The 13643-nt window shown below is 58.6% G+C and overlaps 1 protein-coding gene and 1 non-coding gene across 2 annotated transcripts; both read right to left on the bottom strand.

Moving 5' to 3' along the window:
- Positions 1–1881: 1881 nt before the first annotated feature.
- Positions 1882–9400, bottom strand: ERF (ETS2 repressor factor). The gene is made up of 4 exons (XM_030297153.1): positions 9270–9400; positions 4609–4843; positions 4115–4230; positions 1882–4008 (listed from the first exon to the last, which is right to left on the bottom strand). The coding sequence occupies exons 1-4, from the start codon at positions 9289–9291 to the stop codon at positions 2720–2722; spliced, it is 1662 nt and encodes a 553-aa protein (XP_030153013.1). The 5' UTR covers positions 9292–9400; the 3' UTR covers positions 1882–2719.
- A 2474-nt stretch (positions 9401–11874) lies between these two features.
- Positions 11875–11984, bottom strand: LOC115503632. Its single transcript, XR_003965463.1, has one exon. It is a non-coding gene; the product is annotated as a U6 spliceosomal RNA (small nuclear RNA).
- Positions 11985–13643: the final 1659 nt, after the last annotated feature.

The raw sequence follows: 13643 nt of genomic DNA, 5'->3' as shown, positions 1-13643 counted from the left end.
AGAAGTCAGGGGACTTGAGGTGCCTTTAAAAGGTCTGTGGGATGCCAAGAAACTACTCCAGACTGAGGGACCCGAAGGGGTGAGCAATGTTTAAGAAGCACCAGGAAGGAGAATCGGGTGCCTAGGGCGGGGGGGGGGGAGGGCGGGGGGGGGGGGGGAGGGCGGGGGTCTGGGTCTGGGGATTATAGGCTTGAAGAGAGTCTCTGAAGGATGAATTAATTGATGAAAAATTGTGAGATCGACAAAGGGCTTTCTACTGGGATGTGGAAGACATCGAGGGTGTGGTCTTGCAGAAATTGAATAGATTTCTAGATTTGGGTGGGTCATTAAAGACTGGCGGAGCTGCTGGAGTTTACAAAACTAAATTCCACCTGTGACACCCCACTAGGTCAGAAATGGGGGCAACAAGTCTGACCTAGAGAGCAGTTCTAAAGCCGAGCACTTCTTAATCCATATTGGACTTGGTGTTCTGAAGGCACTGAAATCGAACTGAGACACTCGTCTGGGTCCTTCCCCCGCTCCCCGCAGTGATAACACCCCCCTCTCTCCATCACACCACCACCACCAGCAACTCAGTTGCATCTATGTTGCCAGGAGACATGCCTCATCCCAACTTCCAGAAATAGCCCAGTGGCCCCCACCCCAGGGAGTGACTTACATCACCCAGGAGAGGGAGCAGTTGCCCGCAGGCTGCCAAGGGAGCCTGGGTTTCCTGCCAGTACCCCAGCCCTGGATCTTCTTTTCACTGCCAATCGACATCATCTGGGACCACCCACCCCGGGCTGGCAGGAAATGAGGGTGAAGCCTGAGTAGATAAGAGTTGCCAGTTCCTTCCCCCTCAGAGTTGCACAGGGTGGGGTTTCTCCATGAAGCCAGTCCAACAGGCCTGAGCCCTCAATTCCCACCTCATTTCTTAGCTGTGTGGCCTTGGGGAAACTCCTTCCTCTCTCTGGGCCTCAGGCACCTCACCTGCACTGTAGGGGTTGGGCAGTCTCTAAGGACCCTTGCAGATTGGATTCCTTCTCCTGGCTCTTTCATCCCTGAATCAAGCTCTCCAGCCTGAACTTCTAGCTTTAGGAGCTCACCTTTCAGATCCTATGATTGAAACCTTTGTCTGGATCCAACTGTTCTGGCCTGAGGAAAAGGAGTTGTTGAAAGAACACAGGCTTCAGAAACAGACCTCGTTTAAAGTCCTGGCTGGGGTTAGGGCCTTGGGCAAGTCATTTAACTGAACTGCTTGCCCCCACATTGCTGGGTGTTAGAAATAAAGCACTGCAGCTAACTAGGTATTAGGTACCTGGTACATAGCACGTCGTCGATCAGTAACAACCAGGATTAAGCCTGTCCCTTAACTCGCTGGCAGGGGATGTTCCCTTGCTTTGACAGAGACTGCTGAGGTACCTTGCAAGGTCTGCATTTCGAGAGTTGTTGCAGGCCTGTTGCCAAAGTCCCCTTCCAGGCCATGGGGACACCGACAGGGGAATACACAGAACCAGAAAGGAAAGGCGTTTCAGGTGATCAGAAAAGGACAATAGGGTGGTGGAATCTAAAGCGCTTCCAAGGATAAGTGGATCCCCACAGAATAGGGGAGCTGTCAGAGGGCAAGAGTATGCCTGAGACGTTTATCATCAGGTCCTGGGGGTTATATGCCCCTGAGGTCAGATCATTTTCCAGGCCTCGATTTGACCCATTCAGATAGGGTCAGACCTTCTGGCCATAGACACGTTGGAGAGCCAATCTAGGTTCCTGTCTTTCAGAATCAAACAAAGGCTGTATGTGACCTTTTAGTTGTTGTACCCAACACCCAGGACAGATCACCACATCCAAAGGTCCAAAGTTTTATTGTTTTGAATACATTCTCCAGCAGCCCCCCAACTTCCCCCCCCCCCACCCACTGTCCCCAATACAGAATAAGGCTTGACCACAGACCCCCACCCCAGGGGCCCCAGCTAGGAGGCAGAGGGGGCTTCCAGTTTGGTTTCAGGGCACCCCCTTCCCACCCCCCCCCCCACCCGCCTGCCTATGGGCTAGTCCTAGGAGCAGCTGGGGGTGAAGGGGTTGGACCAGTGCTGGAATGAGGGGGGAGGAGTGGGAGAGGGATAGCAGGCACTTGTAGAGATTTGTGGCCTATGGGCGGCACCCCTCCCCCTCCTCTGCCCCCCACCCCCCCAACATGGAATTTTTGGTTCATCATAAAATGTCCCTCCCTCCCCTGCTGCAACCCTGTGGGGTATGAGAAACCCAGGCACTCAGGGCCCCTGGAGGGGCAGGGAAGGCAGGATCAGGACTGAGGATGGACGAGAGTGGAGAGGGACAGGGACAGGAGGCAGAGAACAGGGAGGGAGACAAGGCTTTTACTTCCTAAGCGATTGTAATAAAAAACGTTCCTGGGCATTGAGGCTGGAGCCTCAGTTCAAATATAAATTCCCCAGAATGGAGGTGGCCCCCTCAACTCCCCCCACCCTACCCCCCCCCCACCACTTTGCCTGGAGCTTAGAAACCCACAGATAGGGGAAAGCCCCCAGCCCTGGACACCCACCCACCCTCACCATTAAAAAAAAGAAATTAAAAGTTTTATACAAAACATGGGGCAGGAAAGGGGAGGAGGCAGGGAAGACACCAGAGAGCTGTCCTTACCTCCGGGGCTTGGGGGGGGGGGGGTTAAGGCAGCAAAAGAAGCATGGGAGGTGGGGGGAACAGGGCCCCCTGCCCACAGCCCTCAGGAATCTCGATGCTCCAGAGAGAGCTGGGCTGTAGCGTGCTGGAGGTCAGAGCTCACTCGCCTTGGGGTGAGGGGCCCCCCGGCCTCCCCAGGCCCCTCCCCCCGCACCTTCTTGTCCTCACCCTCATCCTCCAAGCCCCCAGTGGGGCCCCCACCCCCCTCCAAGCGACAGTCTTCACTCCAGCGCCGCTTAAAGCGCAGCTTGAGGGGCATGCACTGGGCTGCCCCAGGTGTCTCGCCGGGCTCGGGCTTGGGGGGCGCAGGTGGGGCACGAGGGGTCTTGAACACCTCCCCATCTTCCTCATCCTCATCGCTGATGTCAGTCACCTCCACTTCCTCAGACTCGCCTTCCGAGATGGGCTCCACCTTGATCTGTGGTGGTGGCGGCGGTGGGGCCAGCGCCCCCGCCCCCTCCGCCAGCCCGCCTGAGCCGCCGCCAATGCCAATGCCACCACTCTTGTCAGCACCCGCTGGAGCCTTCTCCCCAGCTGCCCGCTGCCGGCGTCCCAGCGGGGGTGGCTGGAGCTTAAACTTGAATGGGGAAGAGGAGGAGGAAGAGGAGGACGAGGCTGAGGAGGGGACCGGTGGGGTCTCCGGTGCCATGGGCGGCAGCGGGCACTTGTCAGGGCGCTGGGGCTGGGGCACCACCAGCCCAGGGTAGTGCAGGAAGGCGCGGGGACTGAGGTGGTAGTTGTAGACGCTTTGGGTGTGGGCCTGCAGGTACCGTTTCATGTCCTCAGGGCTAAAGGAGAAGTGGGAGCCTCCTCCTGAGCCACTGGGGCCCCCACCACCACTGGGGTACATAGGGCTCAGCGTGGGTGAGGGAGTGTAGGCCAGGTGAGTGGGCGTCATGGGCAGAGCTGGTGAGAGCTGAGGCGGCAGTAGGGAGCCAGGCCCCGCCAGAGGCGACACAGGGAAGGGGCTCAGGGGCTCAGGGCCACCCCGGGGCCGGGGGTAGACTCGGAAGACGCCAGGGTCATGGGGCAGGCGTGCCAGTGGGGGCCCGCGGAAGGCACCCAGCTCTGGAGGGCCTGGCGGTCGGGCCCGGGGGTCCTCTCCCAGTGGCTCTTCCAGCTCTGACGTGCCATCGCTACAGTCACTGACTGAGCCTCGACCCAGGCGTCGGGCCACCACAGCCGAGAAGAGGGAAGATGAGGATGAAGAGCAGGCCGGTGGTGAGCGGGGGTCCTCGGTGGGGGACAGCACCTCGGAGGGCGTTGAGGGAGGGAAGCGGAAGTGGCTGCCACCCGATGGCACTGGTGGGGCGCTCTGGGGCACCGCACCCCCTGGCAGAAGAGGGGAGATGTGGTGTCAAGGCCCTTGGCCCAGCCTGGACATACACACAGACCCTCTGCTTCTTCTGAACCCATGCCCACCAGCCCCATTACTCACCAGCCAGCCCCACATCGATGAAAGGGTAATTAACCAGCACCAGTTTGTTGAAGTTGAACTTGTAGGTGAACCGTTTCCCCTTGGTCTTGTGCAGAATGCGTTTGTTGTAATAATAGCTGTGGATGTAGAAACCCATCGAATGATCAGTCAACAGGACCAGAGTCTAGACCCCATTCCTTGACATGCGTTACATGCTGCTCACAAAGGGGGACCAAGAAACCTGGGCCACACAAGAGAAATCAAGTGCCCGGAAGGAATGAAAACTAGCTCTCCCCTCAGGCTTGGGGCCAAACTAGACGCCACACCCAGGACTGTATTCTCTCTGCAGGACACCTCTACACGACAGATGGGCTCAGAGAAGGATTAAGACTTGCCCAAGGTCACACAGCTATGATTTGGCAAAGGATCAAACCCAAAGTCTATTCCCATGGGTTACGGGTTCCCCAACTAGCGGGGGCTATCCATGTCTGCTCAGGGGTCTCTGCCCTCCTCACCGCAGGGCCCGGCTCAGCTTGTCATAATTCATCTGGGGCTTGCACTTGCGGACGCCCCAGAGCCGAGCCACCTCATCAGGGTCCTTGATGACGAATTCCCCGTAGTCCCCCTGCCAGGCGATGACACCCTGGTATTCCTCCTTCCGCAGCAGCTCCAGGATAAAGTGCCACAGCTGGATCTGCCTCGAGCCAGGGGACGACTCTGGCTTGTAGGCCCAATCTGGGAAGGCAAACCCTGAGGACAGGAGGCAGGGGAGTGGCCCCGGGTCAGGACACAGAGTCCAGGGCTCCAGGTCCCCTCCCGGGGTCCACCCTCCTACCCCACCCTCAACATGGGGAAATCCGTCTCCCCTCCGCCAAGTCAGGACCTGGGTTAGAGGGAGACAGTGTGTGTCTGTGTGTAAGGGGGCTAGACGGGAGCCGGGGGGAAGGGAAGCTGGAGCCTGCTCCAGCGACACCGGGAGAAACAGGAAACCGTCGGCGGCGGGTCCCGGGGCCAGTGCCAGGGGGCCAGGCACCAAGCCAGGCCGGCGGGCAGGGCTGCCAGTGGGGGAGGGGCAGGAAGGGGCACACGTGGCCAGCGGGTTGGGGCGAGCCCCCCCTCAACCCCCACACTCCCATTCAGGGCCAGTTATACCCCTCCCCCAACCCACCCCACAGTTCCAGTCCCCTCCTGGGAACATAACACTGTCTCCCTCCCAAAACGTATCAGAGCCCTACTCCCACCCCAGGACCTGATGATTTTTTTTTTTTTTTTTTTTTTTTTTTTTCTTAAAAGGACCAGGAGGAGTGGGGTGGGGTGGCTGGTTGACGATGAGGTCAGCGCTTGCACACACAGAGGCTTCTGTCTTCCCTGGAGAGTGAAACCCAGACTGTCTGCCCCCCCCCCCCAACAAGCCCTAGACCCTCTGTGCTGCACTGCCCTCCCCAGACCCAGGCACATGGACCCAACCTGGCTGGAAGGCCCCAGCCCAGGCCTGCAGATTGAACAAGCAATGCTACAGCCCGTTCCCCCTTCCGCCTTCTCATCCTCAGCTTCTTCCCTGCCCACCTGCCTACCCGCCCCCAGCATTAACCTTGGGTAGAGGTTGGTGGTGGGCTGGCTGGTCCCTGGAGGGGGTGGGCAGCCTGGGGGGGGGTCGATGGGGGGGGGCTGCGGTTGTTGTCATTTCCCAAACCCCCGGGTAATCAGGGGCCATCAATAATTCAGCACTAGGCAGCCGGTAATGGAGGGGTGGGAGGAGGGAAGGGGAAGAAGAGAAGGAGGGGGAGGCAGGGCAGGGGCCCTGGTGCCACCAGAGAGAGAAGGCCAAGGTGGACAACTAAAATGGGCGGGGTCCCAAGTCACAGTCAGGCTGCACTGGTCAGCCTCTGGCCTCTGGCCCCTGGCCCCGGCTCAAGCCTCAGCTCAAGCAGGTACGAACCAGGCCCAGGGCAATGCTGAGCCTCCCTCAAAGACACCACTGCAGTCTGGAATCCAACAGGGGATACTTCCCCTTGGGGACACAGGAGTTCAGCAGTTCCTACTCCCACAGGGACCACCTCTTCTAAATCCAGAGCTGAGTCTATCCCCCACAGCGACCCAGCTTCCTGAGCCCTGGCCTTGGGTAGAATGGGATGGCCAGCATTCCCCTCATAGTCCCTGCCCCATTCAGAAATCCCAGCCTCAAACAAGCCCCTCAGGGCTCCAAGGATACGACCTCCAGCTGGTCACAGACCCAGAGTCCTATACCAACAGCCCCTGCTCCATTCAGAAGTGACAGCCCCTGACAATGCCTTCCTTAGATCGCAGCATCCATAGCCCCATTCCTCTCTTAGGAATCCAGGTGTTCATCCCATTATCCTCAGCCTGCTGGAGAATGCAGGTCCCAGGGTCTTCTTCAGGGGCCAGAGACCCTTGAGAACCCAAGTGACCAAATCACTAGCTCCATGTACCCTCTACCTCCTCCAAAATGCTCCTACCCCCCACTCAGAGCACCAAGCTCCGTGCTTCTCCTACCTAAGCTCCAATCTGGTTCTCAGACCCAAAAGGGGGGGTGGGGGGCAAAGCCCCTGAGACACTAGTCTGGGGTTGGGGGTGTACTGACTTTCACCCTCCCCCCAAATTAAAGCCACCCTTTCCAGCCCACCCGCCCCAGCCTCCTTGTCCCGGTAACCAGGCAACGTGTGTGCAGCGACAGTCCTGGGAGCGGGGGAGCAGGAGGCTAAAAATAAACTTTGCAGAAGAGGAGTGAGAGAGACTACATGCAACACAAAGGGAACTCGGAAGGGAGGTGGGGGGCTCTGGAAAGGCCTCAAGCTGCATTCCGGGGGCTGTCCCAGGCTGCCTTATTAACCCCCCCTTCCCTGACCAAGCTCCCTCTGGGGCTAGGACCCTGGATCCCAACCCAGGCAGGGACTTCCCCACTCCCAGGACCACCCCTACCAGGCTTTCCTCTTCGGACATGGCATACATGAGGGCCTGTTCCTGGCTTTGGGGGGAGAAGAAGAGCGGGGGTGACGTCAGGGTGTCTCAATGGGGCTCTGTTCCCCAGGCCTTGGAGCCAGGAGCCAGGCACGGGCAAGGGGAGCATGTGTGAGTGTGTGTTGTGTATGGGTCCACGTGCTTAAACAGGGAACCACCGGGCCTGCACCAAGAAAGCTTGGGGGAGAGGACCTCTGGAGCATGGGGGACAGTGATAGAAGGAGCAAGCAGCTGACACTGAGAGAGGGGCTCAAGACACTTTGAGACAGGGTGGAGAGGTAGCAGCAGACAGACAGGAAGGGCTGGGATGGCAGGGACCCAGAAGGCACACCTGGGTCCCACAGAGATGGGGTAGAGATTCTCCTAGACAGACTGGAAACCTGGGGGGTGGGGGGCATAACTCCTGGGCACCCCCCAAATTCACATGACTGGCCAAACTTTTTTTTAAAGAGACTATGGGGGTCGGAAGGGAGTGGTGGTGGTAGAGGAAGAACACGCCGACCTCCTGGGGGGCCCTGCCACCTCCCCCACACTCCAGGCAGCCCTCGGTGGCGCCAGAGCCGGGAAGAAAACAGGAAGTGGGAAACAGCCGCGGCAGAGAGGAGAGGGGCCGGGATGGAGGATCGGATGGAGGGGCGTGCAGACGGACAGACGCACCGATGGACCGATCGGGAGGCCATTCCAGGCCCCCGCCCCTTCCCCCAGGCGGAGAACCCACACGCGGCTCGGCCCCAAGACAGGGTTAGGGGAGCGGCCCAGCCGGTCCCACCAGGCAAAGGCCCGTAGCAGGGAGGGAAGACGAGGCGGGGTTGTCTGGGCGCCTAGGCCCCCTCCTCGGGCGAGAAGAGGCTCTTGCTGCCCTCAAGGCCCAGCAGCCCTGGAGCCTGTGGGAGCCAGAGAGTATGTGGGACGCACGTGACTGACCCTACAGCACTCCGCACCCCTGCCCCACCCCCCTGCCCCCCTCCTCGGCCCCAATCCCCAGGCGCCGGAGCCCGGCTCGGAGCCCTTTAAGAGCCGCCCCCACCCGCCGAGCGGGGGGGCGGGGTGGGTGGGCCGGTCGGGGCACACACCCGCACACAGGAGCCCTAGCCGCGGCCGCCGCCGGGGGAAGGAAACAAGTTTGAACAGCGGCGCCCGGCCCCCTTCCCCCTCCCCCGTCCCCGCCCCGGGCCGGATTCCGACGGGGTAGACGGGTAGGGGGCGGCTGGGACCCCTCCCCCCAGCGCGCTCGGGCGCAAAGTCCAGCCCGCGCGAGCCCGGGGGCGGCGGGGGAGGGGAGGGGGGAAAGTCCGAGTGGGAGGGGGGTTAATCCCGCTGCCCCCCGCCCGCCGACAGGGGGGGGAGGGGAACCTTGGCCCCTTAAGGAGGAGCAAGTTGGCGGGGAAGAGGGGGGCGGAGGGAAAAGACGGCCGGTTGAAAGAGAAGAGCTGGATGAGGGAGGGGGGGCGAAGGGGGAGCCTCCGCGTCCCCCCCACCTTCCCCACCCTCCTCCACCCCGGGGCCCCGGCCGCGCGGGAGGAGGGTACCCAGGTCTCCCCGGAGCCACCTTAAAGCCGCGCGTTCTAAGGTCGGAAACAAAAAGTTCCTTTTTCGAACGTTCGGGCTGCGCTTTGGAACTTTGCGACTCGGCGCGGGCGGGGGAGCGAGGAGCCGGCGGAGACGGGCGGGGGAGGGGCGGCGCAGCCCGGACCCCGAGTCCTGGGCTCCCCAATCACGCCCTCCTTCTAGAAACCATCCCGTATCCCCTCTAAGCCGGTGCGGGGCACGCGCCGCGGTGAAGGTCATGGGCCGGACCGCGCAGCGCAGAACCGGGAATAGCGGGCCCCGTGGACAGCCCCCCCCCCACGCCCCGCACACGTCCCGGCCCCCAGAGTGCAACGTGACAGAGCGGCGGGGAGGGACCCCGCCACCCCCGTGATCCCGGGAGTGGGGGAGAACCCAGCTCTCGGAGTCCAGTAGGGAGAGGACCAGGATTCGCAGCGCCCACACCACTCCGCCCGGACCCAGAAATTGGGGGTCCCATGCAGCACCCCTCGCTCGCGCCACGAGAAGCAACAGGTCTCGAGTGCTTGGGGTCCCCCCAGAACTGGGGATCACTCCGGCTGCCCCGGAACCCTTCAGCCCCCCCCAAAGTTTCTCTGCCTGGTTTCCCCGGGCAACAAGTCTCCCCCACACGTGCTGCCCCCGCCCCCACCTGTGTCCGCCGGGGTCTTCATGCTGGGGGGCCCGGGGCTAGGCGCCCCGACTCCGGGCCGCAGCTCCCGGCGCCCGCGCTGCCCCGTCCCGTCCCGCGCCCGTCGGGCCGCCCTCGGCGCTTCACCCGGCCTCGCCTCTCAGAGCCTCTCCCCTCCCCGCCGCCGCCTCCCGGGTTAATATCGCACTCCGGGGCCGGGACGCCCACGCCCCCCGGCCGGCGACGTCACCGCCGCGTCGCCATGGAGACACTGCGCCCGCCCCCTCCCCGCGCACTCACACACACACATACACACACACGCGCGCGCACGCACGCACACACATACACACACACACTCGCCGGCGCGCAGCCACTGAGGACCGGCCGGCTCTGGGCTTAAAGGGGCCGCGCGACAGGGGAGGAAGGAAGGAGGGGGTGGGGGTGGGATAGGGTCCTGGGGGTCATGACCCTTTTCCGAGGCTCCTAGTCTGCAGATAACTTAAGTCCTCCGCGCTCGTGACCTGTCGCCCCTCCTCCTCTCCTGCCCACTGCGGAATCCAGAGTTTCTTTTGGGAGCTTGTAAGTGTGGGGGGGGGGGGGCGGCTCTGGAAGGGGTCAAAAACTTTTGAAAGGCATGGACCTTTCGAGAGGGGGCAGAATCTTCACTGCAGGGGGGCAGGGTCAGGACCTTGGAGGATGATCAAGACCACATTTCTCACCCTGGCCTTACCCTGCCCCCCCACCCCCCCCCACACACACAGCCCTGAGCCTGAATGGGGGCAGCTGTCCAGGGGTGGGGTGGAATGGGTGGGAATCATTTCCCAGCATCGGAAATGGGGAGGCGGCTGTGCCCTCCGCTCCTCCGGGATGGGGTCTTGGCCTTCCAGATAGCCCCAATCCCAGCTGGGGAGGAAGTGACCAAAGAGAATGCATTTGGGAGCATCCCACACCCCCCCCCAACTCCATCCCCACGCTGCAGCTGTCCTGGGGACACAGCCGGCGCCGGAGGTACCCCCACCTCCACCACCAAGGCAGGGGGTTCCGGAGGTGGGCCAGGATGCGAGGGGGCGACCAAAGTCTGAACAAATGTGCTCCCAGGGGGCACTGGTGGGTCGCCAGGAGAGAGGAAGGTAGGGCTTAAGGATGAAGACCAGTGCGTAGGGCAGTGCTAAGTCTGTTCTCCGCAGCTGGGAGGGATGGATGGAGCCTGAGGCTTCAGGAAACAGGAAATAAGCGCTGATCAGATGGCTAGCGGGAGCCGGCAGCAGGGTAGAGGGCAAATAGAAGCAATATCCACAGACCCAGCCCGAAGACAGAGTTTCAGAGAAGACTCTTGAGGTACCAAAGGAGGGGAATATTGCAGGGTGGGGGTGATGCTCAGAGAAACTGAAACAGAAAATGGGCAGGGAGAGACAAGCCACAGGGTGGGAAGGCCAGGAGGGTGACTCTGGCTTCTTAGGGCTTCAACCCTTTGCTGGGTGCCTAGATGCATTAGAGCAGTCCCCTAACCTGTGCCTCAGAAGTCTCTAGCCTCTTCCTCTGTAGAGACCAGAGCCTCCCGGGGAAAGCATCACCTCCCTGGGGAATTATGTAACCTTGCCTACGGACAGTGCTGCTCCCCCACGGATATCGTAACCCTCTGGGAGCAGTGTGGTCCAGCAATAATAATCACCATCATTGTTATTATAACAGCTCCCGAATTCCTAGCGCTCATGATGTGCCAGGCACTGGGCCAAGCATTGTCTGGGGCATCTTGTCATTTGATGCTCACAAAATCCCAAAGTGGGAAATTGCTATTGTTATCCCCACTTACAGATTAAGAAGGTGAGGCTCGGAGGGGAAATCAGTCCGTCAAAGTCCTACAGCCAGGAAGTGTTGGAGTCAGGATTTAAACTTAGACCTATCCAATTTGAAACCACATCCTTCACCATCAGCTTTACTGACACCTTTACTGTCTACCTCCCCTCAGAAAAAGACAATGCAAAGTTTCAACAATAATAGGTCTGTAACAACTTTAGTGATCCCACACTCCCACCAACAAGACACAGATGGGGGTTGCAACCCTAACTTTGCTACTTCTTGTCTGTGACATAGAGCAAGTGAATTTTCCTCGTTGAGCCCCAACTTCCCCATCTGTAAAATGGGGATATTATTAGACCCTACATGACCAGGTTGTTGTAAGAAATTGGGAATATGAAGTAAGTATGTAGTAAATACTGGAAATAAATTATTAGCAGAATGAGCTATATACCCTGTGGATAATGTAAGCACCCCTTACCCTACAGACTCCAACTAGATAGTAAATACAGGGTACTGACAGTGTGAAATTGCCTTTTTTCTTTTTTTAAGAGGGAGAGAGTGAGCACCTGTGCATGCAAGCCAAAGTTCAGCTCAGGTCATGATCTCACAGTTCATCCGTGAGATTGAGCCCTGCGTGGGGCTCTGTGCTGACAGCTCAGAACCCGGAGCCTCCTTTGGATTCTAAGTCTCCCTCTCTCTCTGCCCCTCCCCTGCTTGAACTCTATCTCTCTCTGTCTCGCAAAAAAAAAATAAAAAATAAAAAAAAGTTGAAGAGTCATACGCTCAACCGATTAAGCCACCCAGGCACAACTCTCCCCCCCTTTTTTAAAATAGGGAACAATTCACAAATTTGAATGTCACCCTTGTGCAGGGCCCACGATTCTAACCCTCTCTGTATCATCCCAGAAATTGCCTCTTGATGGCATAAGTCCCACCCTGACCCAGTTGCATAACTCAGTCCTGCTGTTCCTATGAAATACAATCATGGGTAGCGGGCAGGCATCATGGTGGAGACTGAGCCGTCAGAGAGAGTGGGAGTCCCTGGTGAAAATGCCCCCTGAGTAGTGTGACCTCTAGCGGTTTATGAAAACCTATCCACAGATCATGGAACCTCCAGGGGGTCAATGTGACTCTACCACAGAAGTGTGGACCCTCTTGGATAGTTCACTTGCCTTGTGAACACTGAGAACCAATCAGGGAAGCTGAGCCCCACCGTTACTGTATGAAACACTCGCATATCACAAACTTGGCAGAGAGACTATTCGTCACCACTGGTCATTCCTTAAAGGCATGCCATCCAGTGAAGGCATATGGAAGGCCATATCAATTCCAGTGAACAAGGGGACACTTCCTCCCACCCTCTCATTCCCTGTGGGAAAACTCCACCTGAAGGCCCCTGAAGCTAAGTGAAAAGTGCAACCTCTCATAAACCTAAGATATGCCTACAGTGAACAGTGTAATTCTCCAGGGAGAAAACAACTCTGTCCAGACGGTGGAAGACACCCTCACTCCCATGGACATAGCTCTTCTTGTTCCAAGTTACTGTCCTGACAGTAGATGACATTTATGCTGTTGCTGTCAGGCTAAGGCATGGACAGAACCTATCTATCCCCACGCTTCTGGAAAGAAAACCGTATGGGCGATAATCATTGTCACAACCTACCCATCACCTATAACAAGCAACAAGGGGCCATTACTACTCTTTGAACATTGTAGTTCCCTTAGAAATAATATGAGCCACCATATATAGAGACTGTAGCCACCTAAACAGTGTGACTACTCCCAAACAAAAAATGTAATAACCCCATTAGCGTATCACCCTTCTTCAGCCCCCTAGTTGAAATGCTGAAGGGTTCCGGGGCTCAGAGCTGGGTCCCCCTCTTCCCTCCTCCATCTGTTGCTGGTTCCCTTAGTGATCTCTATCAGCCCCATGGTTTCACATGCCATCTCTGTGCTGATCACACCCAAATCTTTTTCCTCCAGCATAGGACTCACCACTGGCTTCCCAACCTCACACATCAAACTGCCTCACCAGCGCTTCCATTTTGATTTCTCAAGTTTGCCAAGTCAAAATGGTTTCCCTGAGCTCCCCGAAACTGTCCCCACCCCAGTCTCCCCCATCTTGGGAACCTGAAACACCATTTTGCAAGTTGCCCTGGCTGAATTCCTTGGTGTCATCTTTGACCCCTTTCTGTCACCCATCACCCAGTCTGAAGGGAACTCCCATATGTGCTCTACCTTCAGCTGTTTCAAAATCAGCTACTCTTCGGGGCGCCTGGGTGGCTCAGTCGGTTAAGCGTCTGACTTCAACTCAGGTCACAATCTCGCGGTCTGTGAGTTCGAGCCCCATGTCGGGCTCTGGGCTGATGGCTCAGAGCCTGGAGTCTGCTTCAGATTCTGTGTCTCCCTCTCTCTCTGACCCTCCCCTGTTCATGCTCTGTCTCTCTCTGTCTCAAAAATAAATAAACGTTAAAAAAAAATTTTCAAAATCAGCTACTCTTCACCATCACCACCCCACTGATCTGGGGACTCCTCGCTGGCCTCCTGGCTGCCACTTGTGCCCCACCTACAGCTAGAGGGGTTCTAGTAAATCAG

This window comes from Lynx canadensis, chromosome E2, assembly GCF_007474595.2.
Source record: "Lynx canadensis isolate LIC74 chromosome E2, mLynCan4.pri.v2, whole genome shotgun sequence".
NCBI lineage: Eukaryota > Metazoa > Chordata > Mammalia > Carnivora > Felidae > Lynx > Lynx canadensis.
This window is presented reverse-complemented; position numbering and strand designations above follow the sequence as displayed.